Raw genomic sequence first — 16,389 nt, 5'->3', positions numbered from 1 at the left:
GCTTAAAGTATGTATTTAAATAATTATTCTTTTAAAATACAGTCTATGAATGGTTTCCCCAGAATTTTGGAAAGATGATGTAAGCCTCATAGAAAGCTTAGGGCACAATGTCCAGTTGAAGTCCATGAGATCATGGCGGCTGCAGAGTTACCAAGACAGCAGTTTCCTTCCCCTCCAGGGTTTCAGCCTTTCCACCACTCAGCCTGGCCCATAGTCATCTCCACTACCATTTGGGGTTATGAGTAACAGTTTGGACAATATTCGCTGAAGGAGGGCACAATTCACTCAAGGTCATTGGGCTACAGTATAACTTAGCTCATAAAAAGCAAACTCCTTTAATTGGTATACAGTAAATAAAAGGACACAAGTGTTTTGTTTCTGCTTTTGAATTTGGACAAATTTCCTTCAAATGTATAATTTAGGGGCAACAAATTCTCAATTATTTTTCAATGAAAAGTATTTAGCCATTGTAAAGATGGAAAGAAATCACAAGAAATATCAGATTATTTCATTTAGTCAGAGTACACAGAACCTGATGCCGATAATTCTATATAAGTCAATAGCAGGTAGGAAATGGACACCTGTTTCTAGAACAAAGAAGATGGCTGTATTGAAATTCATGGATATTATCACAAAATAAACATTAATAAAAGAACAACTATGTAATTCATATTTTCAAATGTGAGTTTAGAATAAGGAAGAATGAAGCATGTTTCAACTCATCTGATTCCTAAGCAGTGTAAAACATTCTAGCTAAGTGGAATGTTTCACAAAATAAAATTTCTCAGTAGGTTATGTGTATTGTGGATACATAAATCAGCTGAAATTTAGCCTAAATATCCTAGATGTGATCCATTCTAAAACAAGAGCAATCAAATTAAGTTAGAACTTTATTTTACATCATATGTTAAAATAGATTTTTGATGAATTAAAGTTAAATGTGAAATATAAGCCTAATTTTTTAAACTTGAGGAATATTAGTAATTACTGAATTAATCCTTGGATGAAGACTCAAGAGCAGAAAATACCAAAAGAAAATATAAACATATCTAGCCCCATAAAAACTTAAGAACTTAAAACACATACATATATCACACATATGCACTCACACATGTTTATTCACACAGATAGAAACCCTTACATTAACTACAAAACTAACTATATAAGAAATATATTTGTAGGGCTTCCCTGGTGGCGCAGTGGTTGAGAGTCCGCCTGCTGATACAGGGGACGTGGGTTCGTGCCCCGGTCTGGGAAGATCCCACATGCCGCGGAGCGGCTGGGCCTGTGAGCCATGGCTGCTGAGCCTGCGCGTCCGCAGCCTGTGCTCCACAACGAGAGAGGCCACAACAGTGAGAGGCCCACATACCGCAAAAAAAAAAAAAAAAAAAAAAAAGAAATATATTTGTAAACGTAACAGATCAGTGATGTACACCCAAATGACACATACATGTATCATCAGGAGAAATGGGCAGTGAGTGTGAAGAGTTATACAAGAAATATGTATCACTAAAAATCACATTCAGATCCCTCAATCTACAAATAACAAGCAATTAAAAGATATAGTGGAAGAAAATATCTCTATTTAAATACTATGCAGCTTTTTAAAAAGAATGAGGGAAATATCTATTTACTGATATGGAAAGATCTCTAGGGTACATTGTTATAAAGACAGAACATAGGACTAAATTTTGTGTAAAAATAGGGAGAGACAATAATGTATATTGTCTTCTAAATGCATAATGAATTTCTGAAAAGATGCACATAGAGCTCATAAAAGCGGTTTACTGTGTGTATGTGTCGGTAGATAAGGAATGGGATCAGAGTGTGTGGGCAAGGCAGGAGAAAGCTTTTTGCAAGGTACCTTTATGTGTTAAACAATGAGTGTGCATTGCTTATTCTAAACAAATAAAAACTAAAACAGTTTTAAGTCCAGTCTAATATATAATCACAGAATGCAAGTTAAGGTAATAAAGTACACTTCCTTACCTATCAAATAGGCAATTATTTTCTGAAATAATATCCTCATTGTTGGCTAAAGCAATCTCAGAATTGCCAGGGGAAAAACTGATACATTTCCAGAAAGTAAATTGGTAACAGTTTGAGAGTCTTAAGTATTTTATTTCCTTCAACCAAGAAATTGTTCTTTTCACATTCAATTCTAAGGAAAATTATCATAATACAATTTTTAAAAATTAATTCATGGTCATCTAAGTTTGGACACAAAGAAGAAATGGTCAAACGGTGACAGACCAATGAGTAAAAACCACAATAAGAATAACTCCATACCTTTCTTTTCAGGTTTTCCTTTTTCTTTGTCTTTTTCTTTCTCTTTGTGTGTAACTGGAAAGAAATACACAATATTTTTCATTTAAATAAAAAGAATAAAAGATAAGATGATTGAATGGCAGTGTCTGATGTCAAAAACTTATCTACTGCCTTTGGAAATCTTTCTTTAACTAGCATGAGGTTTTACACAGGTTTAAATGTTAAAATAATTATAGATATTTTAAATTTCTATTTTTATTTCATAACCAAGGACAAACTCATACCAAAACCAGGTCTGATTGCAAAGACTACCCCTCAACTTTTCCAAATCTTTAACTTCAATTTAATGAATTGGAAAAGTTTTAAAATGTATTATGCTATCTGCCAAAGAAGCCCAGCTCAATACTGGAGGAACACCAAAACTGTGAAGACAAAAATACAGAAAGAATCTTCTGAACCTGAGGCAAAGAACACTCAATCTAGATAGTATATGTTTATCTTCTACAGGAGATTTCCATGCAAGTAGGTTTTGAAAATATACTGGAATGAAACTGGAATGACACCAAACCCTTTCAAAGAAAACAAAATTTAATTCAATATGAGCTATGATTCAATTAATTAATATAGTAGGGCTCAAATTTAAGTTATAATCTTCCCCCATAATTCAGTCATAGCTCTTATTAATGGTACCTCCAATTATCCAAACTAGAAACTTGGGACTCATCCAGGATTCATCTTTTATTTTTCATTTTTGTCCACTTGCCAAGCTTTTGCAATTCTACCTATTAAATATTCCTTTTACCCATCTTCTTCTATCCAATATTACACTCCCTACTTATCATTTATTTACATGAAAATATAGAAAGAGCACCAGCTATGTGCTAAAGACTTCGCTAGGCAAGACAGACTTCCTCCCTATCATTATGATGTCAACAAGCTAATGGACGATGGATACTAAACAAATAATCCCAAAGGTAGTTAATTGCAGTTAGAATAACTGCTGTGAAGAAAATATTCAGGGTAGCATATCAATGTATAAAATGAGACCCAATCTAGTCTGTGTGCTTGGGGAAGGTCTGCTGGTAGAAATGATATTTAAGGATGTGAAAGATGAGAAGAAATTAACCTAGTAGGGGAGTAGGAAGGAGAAAGGGGAAAGAGACCATTTCAAAAGTGGGACTATGATGTCCTTCTTGGGCATATTATTATTATAAATATTATTACACTAATATCCTGAATAGTGTCTTGAACACTTACATTTTGAGTTTTCTGAGTCTCAGAGTAGCCTTTCTAACATGAAAATCTGATCATACCATTGATCTGATACAAGTGTTAGTATCTCCCTCATTGCTTAGCATGGTAATCTGTCACATGGTAGGTGCTATATCAAATATAAAAATATGTCATTGTTTCAGTGATCTGACATTTGCTTATCAATCCAATCTTACCTACCAGGAATTTCCCCTTGAACTTTACATTCCAGTTATAACAAAATGTTTGGGAATCCATAAACATGCCACATGCCCTCCTAATGCCTTTGCATCTCTGCTTGTGCCTTCACTTAGATTTCCCACACCCACATTTCCTCTGTTCCATGTACCCTTTCAGTCCTGGCTCAAATGTCTCTTCCTCTGCAGAGGGTTGGTTGATATCTACTTATTCCATATGCCAACTGCACCATGTGCATAATTCTATCTTATCCATTAAGTAATAATACAGCAATTGTTCATAAATCTGACTCCCAAGAAGGTGAACTCTCTTTAGGGGCTATGCCATATTGTTTTATTTTTGTATCCTGGCTCATCACATGGTGTCTGACTCACAGTGGACTCTTAATAGATATTCTTGAACAAGGGAAATTCTAAAATATTATAAGAAGAGCTATTTTCATCTTCTAGTACAATTCTATTTACTGATGATTTGTATGGATATAATACGCACTGCTTGCTTCCAATCATTTAAATATTTTACAATTTGTTAAAACTTCTTTAAACCCAGTGAGAAACAGAAGAGAAAAAAAAAAATCGTAGATCATCTAGACATTATTTTTCCTTTCCGCATTCAATGGTTCTTCTGGGTTTTCTAAGTTCAATATAAAAATCTCACAAAATAGGAGCAGGACATCAGCACTCACACATGGCCACAGATAGCTTACTTCGGTTCCTTTGGATCACTATTAATTAAGCTGAAAAGCAAAAGAAAATCTTGGCAAAAACAAAGCCTCTTTTAAAGTTTCTCTAGGGGAAAGGAAGTTTGCATGAGATAAGCTGTGCTTTCGAAACGCTGATTGGCAAGACCCCCAGGAGAAAACCCAATCCGTGTTTCTGCCTCTGTGAAGGACCAGACCTCAGCCACCTCCAACAGCTGGTTGTCCATTCCACTAAAGGATTTTCCCATTGACGCGTGCATGGGTATAAATGGGAGAATTAATACAAAATCAAAAGAGCAAGGGGTCTGAATTCAGGCTCAAATTAGCATATTAATGCCTTATTCCTGTTACCCTGGGGAAAAATCCAGTTCCTCGCAGTCGAAGTTTTGATTTACAGACACAGTGCTGTATGCTGGAATCTCATTATCCTCCTCAGAAATGGTACCATGGTACTGCTTAGTGAAGCAGCTGGAACCACATGCTCTAGGGGGCTGTTCAGCATGGCAGGGAGCCACTGAAGCTTCCTGGATGGAAACTTCAAACTTTGGCAAGACTGAGCTCAAACACTAAGCTTTGAAATTGCTTTTATCAAAATAGTGCCACCATCAATAACTGCCTTAATAATCCCTCTAAAACAAAAATAATTTGCTGCAACAATTACATTTGCTCATGCATCTCTTTGCTTAGAACTCACAGAAGTTTTCATATGAGAGAAGAAAAAAGTACCTTCCTCGTCACCAGCTCTGTTTGGTAAGTTACATCTTAGCTAGGATAGTTTTAGCTCAGGACAAAATAAGCTTGTTGCACCTGCTAGAGCTTACTTTGTTTGTCATCCTTATTTACAAAAAACAAAATTCCCTTCGGCATGCTGATAATTAAAAACAAATGGAGTACACAAGCTGGAATGGCCCTGATGTTTGCCATCTGAGTTGGCATGGCCCTGCTGTTCCTGCACTTGCCCAGACTCTGACCTTTCCCTGGCCAGAACACTCAGCTCAGCTCAACTCTGAAGCACGTCTCTCACCCTCCCCATATGTTCTCTCTCCAGTACTCTGCCAGCTGTGCTCTGTGCTTTCACAGCTCTTGGCCCTGGCAACCCCCCAGGCGGGCTCTGTGTCCTTTTCTGAAGTGTATCAGAGCTCCGAGTGCGCCTGACCCTGGGTTCCTAATGGGCAAAACACGCTCAAGGGGCCAAGCAGCAGGCATTAGGGGCCAGGTTGTCAGAATCCTTTGCAGATCTCTCTGCTCTGAGTTCAAAACTCAAAAGTGTTGGCATCAAAAGTTTTAAAGTACTGATTTGTATAGGCTACTCTATTCTTCAATTGATGGTTAGCAAGAAAATTTAATTTAGTCAAACTCGTATTTGACTTCAGAGCTATTGGACTGGACTAAGCTTGAGTGTCTGAAGCAAAAGGAATTGGATAGATAAGCACGTAACAACTACACCTTTGCATTAGAAAACACTTTGGGGAGCACAGCTACCTGTAATAGATTTTGCTGATTTTTCCTTTAATTAATTTCTCTATTTCTCAGATTTCTGGCACTGCTGTTGAGAGAGGTATTAGCCCTGAAGTGGTCTATAAATTTTAAATAGGTCAACATTTTAAACAGTTTCATAAAATTCATATACACATGTTTCAATTCATCATTTTTTATGAAAGAGCAAGATACATATTCATTTTAAACCATTTAAAATAATTATCCTTTAGCCACCACTAAACAAAAATGCCAGATGTACTCTTGGTTAGTGTATATCTCTGTGTTTCTTTTTTCTTTTTTTGTCGAATTTCCATTCTGTGCTAAGACAAAATGATCTACACACTTTAAATGATAATGATGAACTCAGTAGAAAAGCATTCTTGAGTAGAGAAAATTCTCAAAGATTGTATTATTCATTCTTCTTAAAGGAAGAATTTCTCATTTTTACTTTAATATAAGTACACAATTTTAGAGCTGATAGGAACCTAAGAGATCTATTAGCCTGAAGTTCTTTGTCCATTGATAAGAAAATACAGCCGCATAAGTGTCCATGGCAGAGTAGAAGAAGAATTCAGTTATTATGTTGCTAAACTAGTACCCTCCCCACAAGATTATGCTGCCTTGTCCATCCCACACCCTGGGCAGACTTGTTCTTATGAGCCGAAGTGTACTGACTAGGTTCTCCAAGCATGTTATCTACAATCTATCCTACAATAATGCACACACTTCTTTTTCATAATAAAATTACATTTGTTTATGTATTAAAGTGAAGATTAGGCAAATTACCTAAAGTTACAAAGCTCATCTGATACATATGCTTTCAATCACAAAATAGATTTTTTTAATTCTAAAGGATTAGTTTTACTTTCAAGTCTGATTTAATTGTATGGGTAATTGCCCCTTCACCTGGGGCTCCATGGCCATAGTCAGAACCATAATGATTTCCTCATAAGCAAACAATCGCTATGCAGAAGGAGATACATAGCTTTGTATAGGGCCTTCCGTTCTCGTTTTACAGGTTTATCATTCACAGCAGCCAAAGAAGAAAATAAAATATATTTTGTACTTTAAGGAGAAAATTAAGTACAGCTGAGAGAAGGCAAAAGTAAATTTATACAACACAGGCTAACTAAATTAACCTGTGGGCTCTGAGAGCATTTTCACAAAGGGCTCCAGGATATTTAGATACATTTTAACGTCCTGCCCTCTTTGGCTTTTGAGCCTCATCTTCAGCCCTACGCCTTTGCCAGCCTATGATTCCGGTCCTATAATTGTCTCTCAGAAAGGATCCTAAACCAGTCAATCAGGATGACTGTTCTCTATTAACCCTTTTGAAAAATGTTCCACTGACTTTGTGCATGTGATACTGTTATGGGTTTAATTACGTTAGTGAGAAAAGATATGCCGACGTCCTAACCTCCTGTACCTCAGAATGTGATCTTATTTGGAAATAGGGTCTTCACAAGAGGTAATCACGTTAAAATCAGGTCAGTAGGGTGGCTCCTAATCCAATATGACTGGTGTCCTTATGAAAAGGGGAAATTTGGACACAGAGACAAATATGCACAGCAAGAAGGGACAGAGATGCAGGGAGAGCACCATTTGAAGGGAAAGGCAGAGACTGGAGTGATTCATCTACGAGCCAGAGAACGCCAGCAAACGCCCCTGAAGCTGGGAAAAGCCTGCAGATTCTCCCTCACAGCCCTCTGAAGGAACTAACCCTGCTAAAACCTTGACTTTGGACTTCGAGCCTCTCTAACTGTGAGACAATACATTTCTGTTATTTTAAGCCTCCCAGTTTTTGGTACTTAGTTACAACAGCCCTAGGAAACGAACACTAACACTAGTCACTGGGCTTCTCTTGTGCTCCTTTAACCAAGTTCCCACCTGGTTCCTTGAGGACTGACCCCTGACCTAGCCATCTGAGTTGGCATCTTAGTTCCCAGTATGGTGTTTGGAACAAACTAAGTGCAATAAATAAATTAACGTGTATTATTGCCTAACTGCTATAGCAAGTTTTTCTATTTACACCATCTGTCTGCCAGGACACTCCCCCGTTCCCACCAACTGGCCCACTCAGATGTTAACTACATGCCATTCATCAGCACACACTCTGCTGTGTAAATTTCCTCACTGTGCCTGAGGGGTCAGCTCTTCAGCGAAACACCTGATAACCTAGGTGGATGTAGCAGACACCTATTGCTCTGAAGGCCTAAAAGGCCCTACTTTTGGCTAGGAGCCATCCTAGAGAGAAAAAATTCTCTCATCTAGTTATATGTTTATCACCAGGTTCTAGTCTTTTCTGGTTTACTCTGTTCTATGAGTATACTGACAAGTTTAATAGTTAAATAGAAGCCTAAACGGTGTCCGAAGCCAACAATAAAATTTGCAATTGAAAAAGAAACAAGACAATATGCAATAAAAGAGTAACCACATGGAGGGAAAAAGCAGAGGAAAGTAAAAAAAATAAATTACTATTTTTCTCTGGAGAACTGAGTTTTGCTTGTATCTTTCTTTTTTTGCACTTTCCAAATTGTCCAAATTAATCTGTGTTACTTTAACCTATACTATTATACATTTATTGTGGGTGTTTATGATTACATGTTACAGATAGTTTTTGTTTTAATATGGAGCTCACTGCCAAATTCTTCAATTGCCTCTGACCAAATAAATTTGACGTTACAATGGCCCAATTAAAGCCACATAATTGTATACACTTGAAAATAAACACAGATTGTCAAAGGAAGAGTTCTCCATAGAAATCAAGTAAATATTAACAAAATAGAGAAAATGAATGCTTTATTAATTCATTCATTAATTATTTCAACATGCATTGAATGTGTTTCATCTGTTTGGCACTTTGCTAGATATTAGAATGATTTTTAATTTAATATAAGGACACAAATTCAGAGCTGATAGAAAGCTGAGAGACCACCGAGCCTGAATCTCTTTGTTCACGAATAAGGAAACACAAAATCGTAAATGTCAACATCAACCTAGAACATATAAAAAGACAAACACAGTTCCTGCCCTCAGTGAGCTTGATCAATATACTCACAATTAAAATTTGGTGTCAAAATGCTTTAAAGGCTGAAAGCAAGGATGTAACTGTAGCAAGGAGGGAGTACCTGAATGCCCACAGAGTGAGGGACAGCAAAGGAGGCCTACTGAAGGAACAGATGTTCCATCTGAGAATCAAAGAAATGAGCAGAAGCCTGCCAAGTGGCCGATGGTCAGAGAGAATAGGTATATAAAAGCACAGAGTTATGAGACAGCAGCAGTGCTGGCTTAGGAATTGCCCAAAAGTTCAGCCTGCCTATGGCATGGGAGGTGTTGGTGGGATGTGGAGTGAGGTGGTGAGGGGAGCAGGGGGAGAGCTGGGAATGCAGGGGGTGGATGAGCTTGCAGAGTAGGGAAGGTAAGTGGCAAAGTGGACAAAGCTGACCACTGGCTATCTATCAGTGATCATATGATGAGGGCCTTTTATGTCATGACAGTGTGGCTTTTATCTCTAAAGCACTGTGACGACAACAAATGGATTTAAGCCCGTGAGCGTGATTAGCATGGCTTTCAGGGGTTAATGCAGGGAAATCAGTTAAGAAGTAACTGTCATAAACTAATTGGGAGATGACTGTAGAGGGGATAGTAATGGGAGAGGAGAGGTGAGAATAGACTAAATTATAATTAAGAGAGAGAATGACAAAGGGCCATGCAGGATTGGACTTTGGTATTGAAAGAGACCAACAAGTCTATGGCAGGGATTGGAACTCAAATGCCTTCAGAGATAAAGCAGATAAATAAATGTCTACTCCAGTAGTGATGAGAGTGGAGGAGATTGGTGCAGGTCCCACCTAAAGACATCCAGGTATAAGTTATGTTAACATACTGGTTGGTCAAAGAGAACCTCTGTGGGATATACTTGAACTCCAGGCTAGGTGCGTAATTGAGAATATTAATGAGATGGCTACTCATCTGAAGAGGTTGACTTGAATTCTAGCCTTACCTCCCAAACATTAATGGAACCAGGATGGAGTCCACACATGAATATATATATATTTTTTAAACCTATCCAGATGATTCTAAAGTCCAGTCAGGATTGAGTACCACTACTGGCCAAAATGACTCCTAGCTTTTTAGCTTGAATAACTTGGGTGAATCGTGATGTTAATTTTCAGGACAAAGAATACGGAAGGATGAAGACATTTTGTGCGATAGAAGTTAATACATCAGCTTCTGCATAATAGATCTCTTTATACTCTGATATTTGCTGGCTTCTCTATAATCATTTTGGGCTACTATTACCTTGGATATAGTGTATCTTTTCTTATAAGAGTTCAAAATGCTTTGATAACAACTTAAATTCCTAACTATCCATCATATATAACCATAACTGACAGAATGTGGCATAGAGAAAACATGTATTTATCTAGACATAGGAACAGCTATAAAACCACATTTATTTTCACTGAACTACTTGGGAATAGAAAGCAGGCATTATTCTATTCTACCTGTATGAGGAAACTAAGCAGTAAAATGAAATTTTTGTTCATATTCACACAAAAAAAATGTGGAAAAAAGTATCTCTGAAGCCCATTTCACTGTTGAACAGCTGAAGCTCCATTTTCTCTTTCTTGAGAAACATTCACTTTCCCAAACTATATTTGATCTATTCAGGAAATATATTCAGGTACCAATCTCTAGCCCAGCCTTTGAGGAATTTATTTTAAACTTCAGCCAAATGCACTGTTTTAATTATGCAAGACTCACTAGTTTAAAAAACCCTCTCTACAGCCCACTGCTCAGTCTTTTAACAGCAGGATTCTAATAGAGCCAAGTCCAAAACGCAAATGGTACCATCTGCATCACAACATCCACTCCAGGAGCATTGCTATTAAATTAGTAGTACAGTCTGCAAGATAAAACAGCAGACTCCCCAATCATGTGGAACCAATTGAATTTCTGTTTAACCTCCAGCAGATAGAAACACATAACCAGTTCAGTGATGGCTAGCTTAGTCAATCCGTACCCAAGAGCTGTGTCCAATTTCCCTGACCAAAGGAATTAAGAACGAAAAAAAAGGGAAAAGGAACAGAAATAAGACATTAGTTCCCTGAGTACAAATATAAATAGGTTTCAGTTGAGTAAACTTCATTGTCCCTGGTTGTATAAGGATTGGCTGACCAATCTGGAACTAATTCAAATATTAGGATTAAAGACATAATATCTGCAGAATGATTTGAGCTCTTCACAAAAAGGAAGTTCATGAAGTATATTAAAAAGAAAACATGGTATTTTAATGTAGATTCACGTATTGGTATAATTTCAGGTTAATTAGAACTTCTATTATTTGAAACTATTACTGGCAACTTTGATGTTTGTGCAGGTAATTTTGTACTAGTCAGTTTTTGACATAATAAATATTAGACAACATTCAATTTTTATCCTAGGAAAATTCTTTCATTTTCAGCTCTATCACACAAATACAGTAATAATGAGATTTTAATTTTTGTCTTAACTCACCCAGTATCATGTGAGACTGACCATTGGGGAAACTTGGGCATATTTAGAAACATGTCCTATCGAATGTTTGTGCTTCCTGTGAGTTTTCTTTTTAAGTTTTATGACTACATGGGTCACTCTTAGAAAAGTGATGCTTGTAAGATGAGCAAGACACTGCTGGCCATTAGTAATATCCCTCTAATGCAAGATTTCAGTTACTAGATTTAGTTGAGTTGAAAAGGATATTAATCATCATGTTGTCACTGTCCATCTACCCCTTGAGGCTGTGTAAGCAAGCTCTGGGGCCATAGCAGTCTTCAGTGAGATAGTATAATGACTGCATTTGTATGACAAAGATTTTAAAGGTACAGCATGGCATAAAAAAATTCCAGTTAAAAAAAATTGAACTCTGATCTATTATATTAACTGATTAAAGAAGGAAAAATGTTTGCTAATAAGTCAAAAAATATGTTTGTGCTACTATCTCAGTAAGCAAAAGCCAACTGTATCAATAAATAACGGAAAGATTGTAACACATTTTGAAGTTATTTTGATTCCAGTAATTAAATATTATATATTTATACCTGCGGTTTACTTAGAAGTAAACTTACTTAAACACTATCAACAATTAAAGCAAAAGAGCACTAAATATGAAAACTTTCCATTTTCTCATGTAAATATACAAAATATATATCCTGAATAAAAATAAGAATAAACACAAAATTTAACACTTACCTTTAGTTTGTATTTTCCTTTCAGTTTTCTCCTGCTTCTCAGTCTTTTCTTTGTGTATTTCTAGGAAAAAATAGGATATACTTTTAAAAACTCTTTTTGAAAATGTGCAAAATATAAATCATAGCTATGACCTAACCATTATAATTCCAGCATGAAGTCTAAATTATTTTAGCCAACAAATTTAAAGGTATCTAAAAGGAAAGAGTCATTGTAACATACTGCCACATAAATCCCTCATTTATTGAAACAAGGAAAAAATTGGAGTTACCTAAAATTTAGTTATTGAAAAAGCTTAAAAACTTAAATCAATAAATGTTGCCACTGTTTTCAGTGCTGAATCTGATCACAAATTATAATTATGTTCTATTTCAATTACTCTCAATGCATATTAAGACTCCTTAGTAAAAAATATCATTTAGATTTAGGAAGATTTAGTTTTTACATATTGAATTAAGAATTTGTGAAATGAACTGTAACAACTATCTAATAGGAAATATATCTCAGAAGTATTGACTCTAAGCTATGTTTATAATCAAAATTTGGCATTGCATTTAACCAATAATTACTGCATGAAGATATGACACATTTCATAGAATGTTAGTTGTTACATTTTTTCTAAATATCAGGTTTTAACAAATATATTCAATCTGCTGCTAGTTTCAGTAAACATACATTGCCAAGGCTTAGAAAATAAAGTTAATTCTGAAGTTGCAGTTAATTTGGATAGAAGTAAATTTGAGATTAGAGTTTACAAATATGATTACTACCTCTGAAAAGTGACTTAATCTTAAATACCATGGTTTTTCTTAGAAAAATGCTAATGAGTTTTACTTATTTATTTATCACAACTTTATTCCACAGATGGTCTGAGATGGTGCTAATTACTGGATATATTCTAAATTCTCCATTTGTAGATTTGAATTTGCATTTTTATAATTTTTCTAGAAGTCTAAAATCAAGACCAACTATAGGAAAATCCTAAATATCTTCAGAAAAGACAGTTACTGACTTTCATTCACCAGTTAAAGAGATAATCACCACTGTGAAGATTTCCTCCCCTCATTTTCCCCATTAATCAGTCATACTATTTATAAGGCCACTCCTCTACCCTTATCTCATCCTTGACCTTGAAAATGGCAATAGAGATACAAAAGAGTTAAGATATTCAATTACATTTGTGAAAAAAGGGCTTCAAGGTACCAGGAAAGATATCCCAAGGGCTTAGAAACATCCAGCTTCCAGCTTCTCTCCTTCTCCTCATCATTATTATTAGTAATCTCCTCCCTATGTCTCCAAATCCTACTCCAAAGCATGGTTCTTCATCTTAGCATTATTGACTTTTTAGATTGGGGAAACTGTTATTTGGAGGTGGAGTGGGGCTACTCTGTGCACTGTAGAGTATTTAGCAGCATCCCTACTTACTAGATGCTTCTAGCCCCCATCCCCATCCCCAGTCATGACTATAAAAAATGTCTTTAGATATTGTGAAATGACTCCTGTTGGGAACTTGTATCTTTAGAGCAACAGTCCAATCACTCTTTGTCACTGTCTAGACCTACATTTTCCAATGCAGTGTCCACTAGACATGTGTACATATTAAAGACATGATATGTGGTTAGTCCAAATTGAGATTGCTATAAGTGTAAATACATAATGAATTATGATGACTTAATATTAAAAAGAATGTAAAATACCTCATTAATAATTTTTATATTAATTACATATAGAATGATATTATTTTGGACATATTGAGTGTGATGGTTTTATTTATGTGTCAACTTGGCTAGGCTACTATCCCAAATCATTCAAATGAACACTAATCTAGAAGTTGCTGTGAAGGTATTTTGCATATGTTATTAAAATGCCTAGTTCATTAGCTTTAAATAAGGTGGTTCTGGATCATCTGGGTGGGCTTGTCTGATTCCACTGGAAGGTCTCAAAAACAAGTTTGAGGTCTCCTGGGAGAGGGAAGAAATTCTTTGGGTGGATGATAGCGTTGGTCCATGCCCGTGGGCTCCAGCTCACCCATGATCTTCACTTCTTGACTGCCTGTCCTATGGGTTCTCATTGGCTCAGCCAGTCCCCACAACCACACAGGCCAATTCCTTGTAATAAATGTCTTAATATACCTGTATAATTTCCTACTTTTGCTTCTTTGGTTAAGCCCTGACTGATATTTGGGGTTAAATAATACATGTTATTAAAATTAATTTTGTATTTTTCTTTTTACATTTTTTTAATGTGGCTACTCAAAAAATTTTAAATACATATGTGGCTCACATTATACTAGTTTTAGACAGTACTTGTCTGGTCCTAGGGGTGGGCAAATGACATTTTCAGGTCATCTACAGGGTTAAATCTTCTACAAGTTAATTTTAAAAAACCCTCAGAATTCTCCCCTGCCAATACCATTCTGCTTCCTCCCTCCTATTTAAACAAACAGAAGCTATGGAGAAGATTGGGGCCTTGTATAACTCAGCCTGATAAAGTAAGTAAAATGCCAAAGAATTAGAGTAGTCTTTGCATGTGCTAAGGGAATCATCCTCAAGAAATAATTTCTTACTCCTGTTAGGGATTAATTTGAATATAGAAATGGGATGAAATTTTCTAAATTAAAAATTTATATGAAATGTTACATCTATTGTGATTGAAAAAGGCCTTAAATCTGTCATTGAGAATAATATTTTTCCTTTAGAGGTGTGTGTGTGTGTGTGTGTGTGTGTGTGTGTGTGTGTGTTTATATTCCACAGATATCCACTGGGTACTCAGAGGAATAAAAGAGAGATTCTAGAACTCATACAGGAAGATCAGACACGAGTTAGAATCTTCTGAAGGATTAGGTTCAAAAGGCCATTCTGCCTGGGTAATCCTGTCAGAGCCTCCTAGCCTAACTTAACTGGGGAAATACACTGTTTAGACAAGGTGGTGGTTTATGGAATTAGACAATCCATGTTGGTTCATGATGGGGTTTCCTGCAAGGTAGGTGAAAGCTTGCACATCAGAGAACAGAAAAAATAACAGTAGTAGAAGAAACCCTTAGCCTTAGCTCTTGTGCACCCAGCAGCAGCCGACCAAAAGGGAATGAGCTCTAGATTATGACCAGAATTGTAATGAGCAGGGATCCATCCTGGAGGGGAAAAACATAAAGTGAAAGAAGACAAATCTCAAAAAGATTGGGATGCAGATCACCACTCAGGAAAAGGCAGGAGGGAAACATATTCCCTCCACTTTTCCCCAAATACACGAAAGGGAGGTAACCTTAAAGTGGGAGGTAAGTCCAGGAATGTTGGTTACACTTCATAATAAGTTTCACTTAAGCAAAAATAAAAATAGATGAAAGTAAAGGAGAATTAGACTTTAAAAAATGATGATAATTTTTGTGTTCATTGGTGACATTGGCCTGTAATTTTCTTTTTTGTGGTATCTTTGTCTGGTTTTGGTATCAGGGTGATGATGGCCTCACAGAATGAGTTTGGAAGTATTCCTTCCTCTGCAATTTTTTGGAATAGTTTCAACAGGGAAGGTGTTAACTCTTCTCAAAATGTTTGATAGAATTCGCCTGTGAAGCCATCTGGTCCTGGGCTTTTTTTTGTTGGGAGTTTTTAAATCACAGATTCAATTTCAGTACTTGTAATTGGTCTGTTCATATTTTCTATTTCTTCCTGGTTCAGTCTTGGGAGATTGCACCATTCTAAGAATTTGTCCATTTCTTCTAGGTTGTCCATTTTATTGGCATATAGTTGTTTATAGTAGTGCCTTATGGTTCTCTGTATTTCTGTGGTGTCGGTCGTAACTTCTCCTTTCTCATTTCTGATTTTACTGATTTGGGCCCTATCCCTTTTTTTCTTGATGAGTTTGGCTAAAGGTTTATCAATTTTGTCTTTTCAAAGAACCAGTTTTTCTATTGTTTTCCTCGTCTCAATTTATTTCTGCTCTGATATTTATGATTTCTTTCCTACTACTAACTTTAGGTTTTGTTTGTTCTTCTTTCTCTAGTTGTTTCAGGTGTAAGGTTAGGTTGTTTATTAGAGATTTTTCTTGTGGGATTAACGATATACACACTACTATATATAAAATAGATAACCAACAAGGACCTACTACTGTATAGCATGGGGAACTATACTCAATAGTTTATAAAACCTGTAAGGAAAAAGAATCTGAAAAAGAACATGTGTGTATATATATATATATATATATGTGTGTATATATATATATATATATATATAAAACTGAATCACTGCTGTATACCTGAAACTAAC

General features: G+C 36.0%; 1 protein-coding gene across 11 annotated transcripts in view; it reads right to left on the bottom strand.

Moving 5' to 3' along the window:
- TRDN (triadin) overlaps positions 1-16,389 on the bottom strand; it is a 304,940-nt gene that overhangs the window by 189,018 nt on the left and 99,533 nt on the right. For all 11 annotated transcript variants that reach the window (XR_009543925.1, XM_060168337.1, XM_060168339.1 and 8 more), the window contains exons 5-6: positions 12,131-12,190; positions 2,290-2,343 (exon numbers count right to left, since the gene is read on the bottom strand). Coding sequence is in view for 10 of the 11 variants with exons in the window: in XM_060168337.1 (XP_060024320.1) it covers positions 2,290-2,343; positions 12,131-12,190 (114 nt within the window). In the remaining variant the exon portion in view is untranslated. The remainder of the gene's footprint in view (positions 1-2,289; positions 2,344-12,130; positions 12,191-16,389) is intronic.

This window comes from Lagenorhynchus albirostris, chromosome 12 (assembly GCF_949774975.1).
Source record: "Lagenorhynchus albirostris chromosome 12, mLagAlb1.1, whole genome shotgun sequence".
In the NCBI taxonomy this organism is placed as follows: Eukaryota; Metazoa; Chordata; class Mammalia; order Artiodactyla; family Delphinidae; genus Lagenorhynchus; species Lagenorhynchus albirostris.
This window is presented reverse-complemented; position numbering and strand designations above follow the sequence as displayed.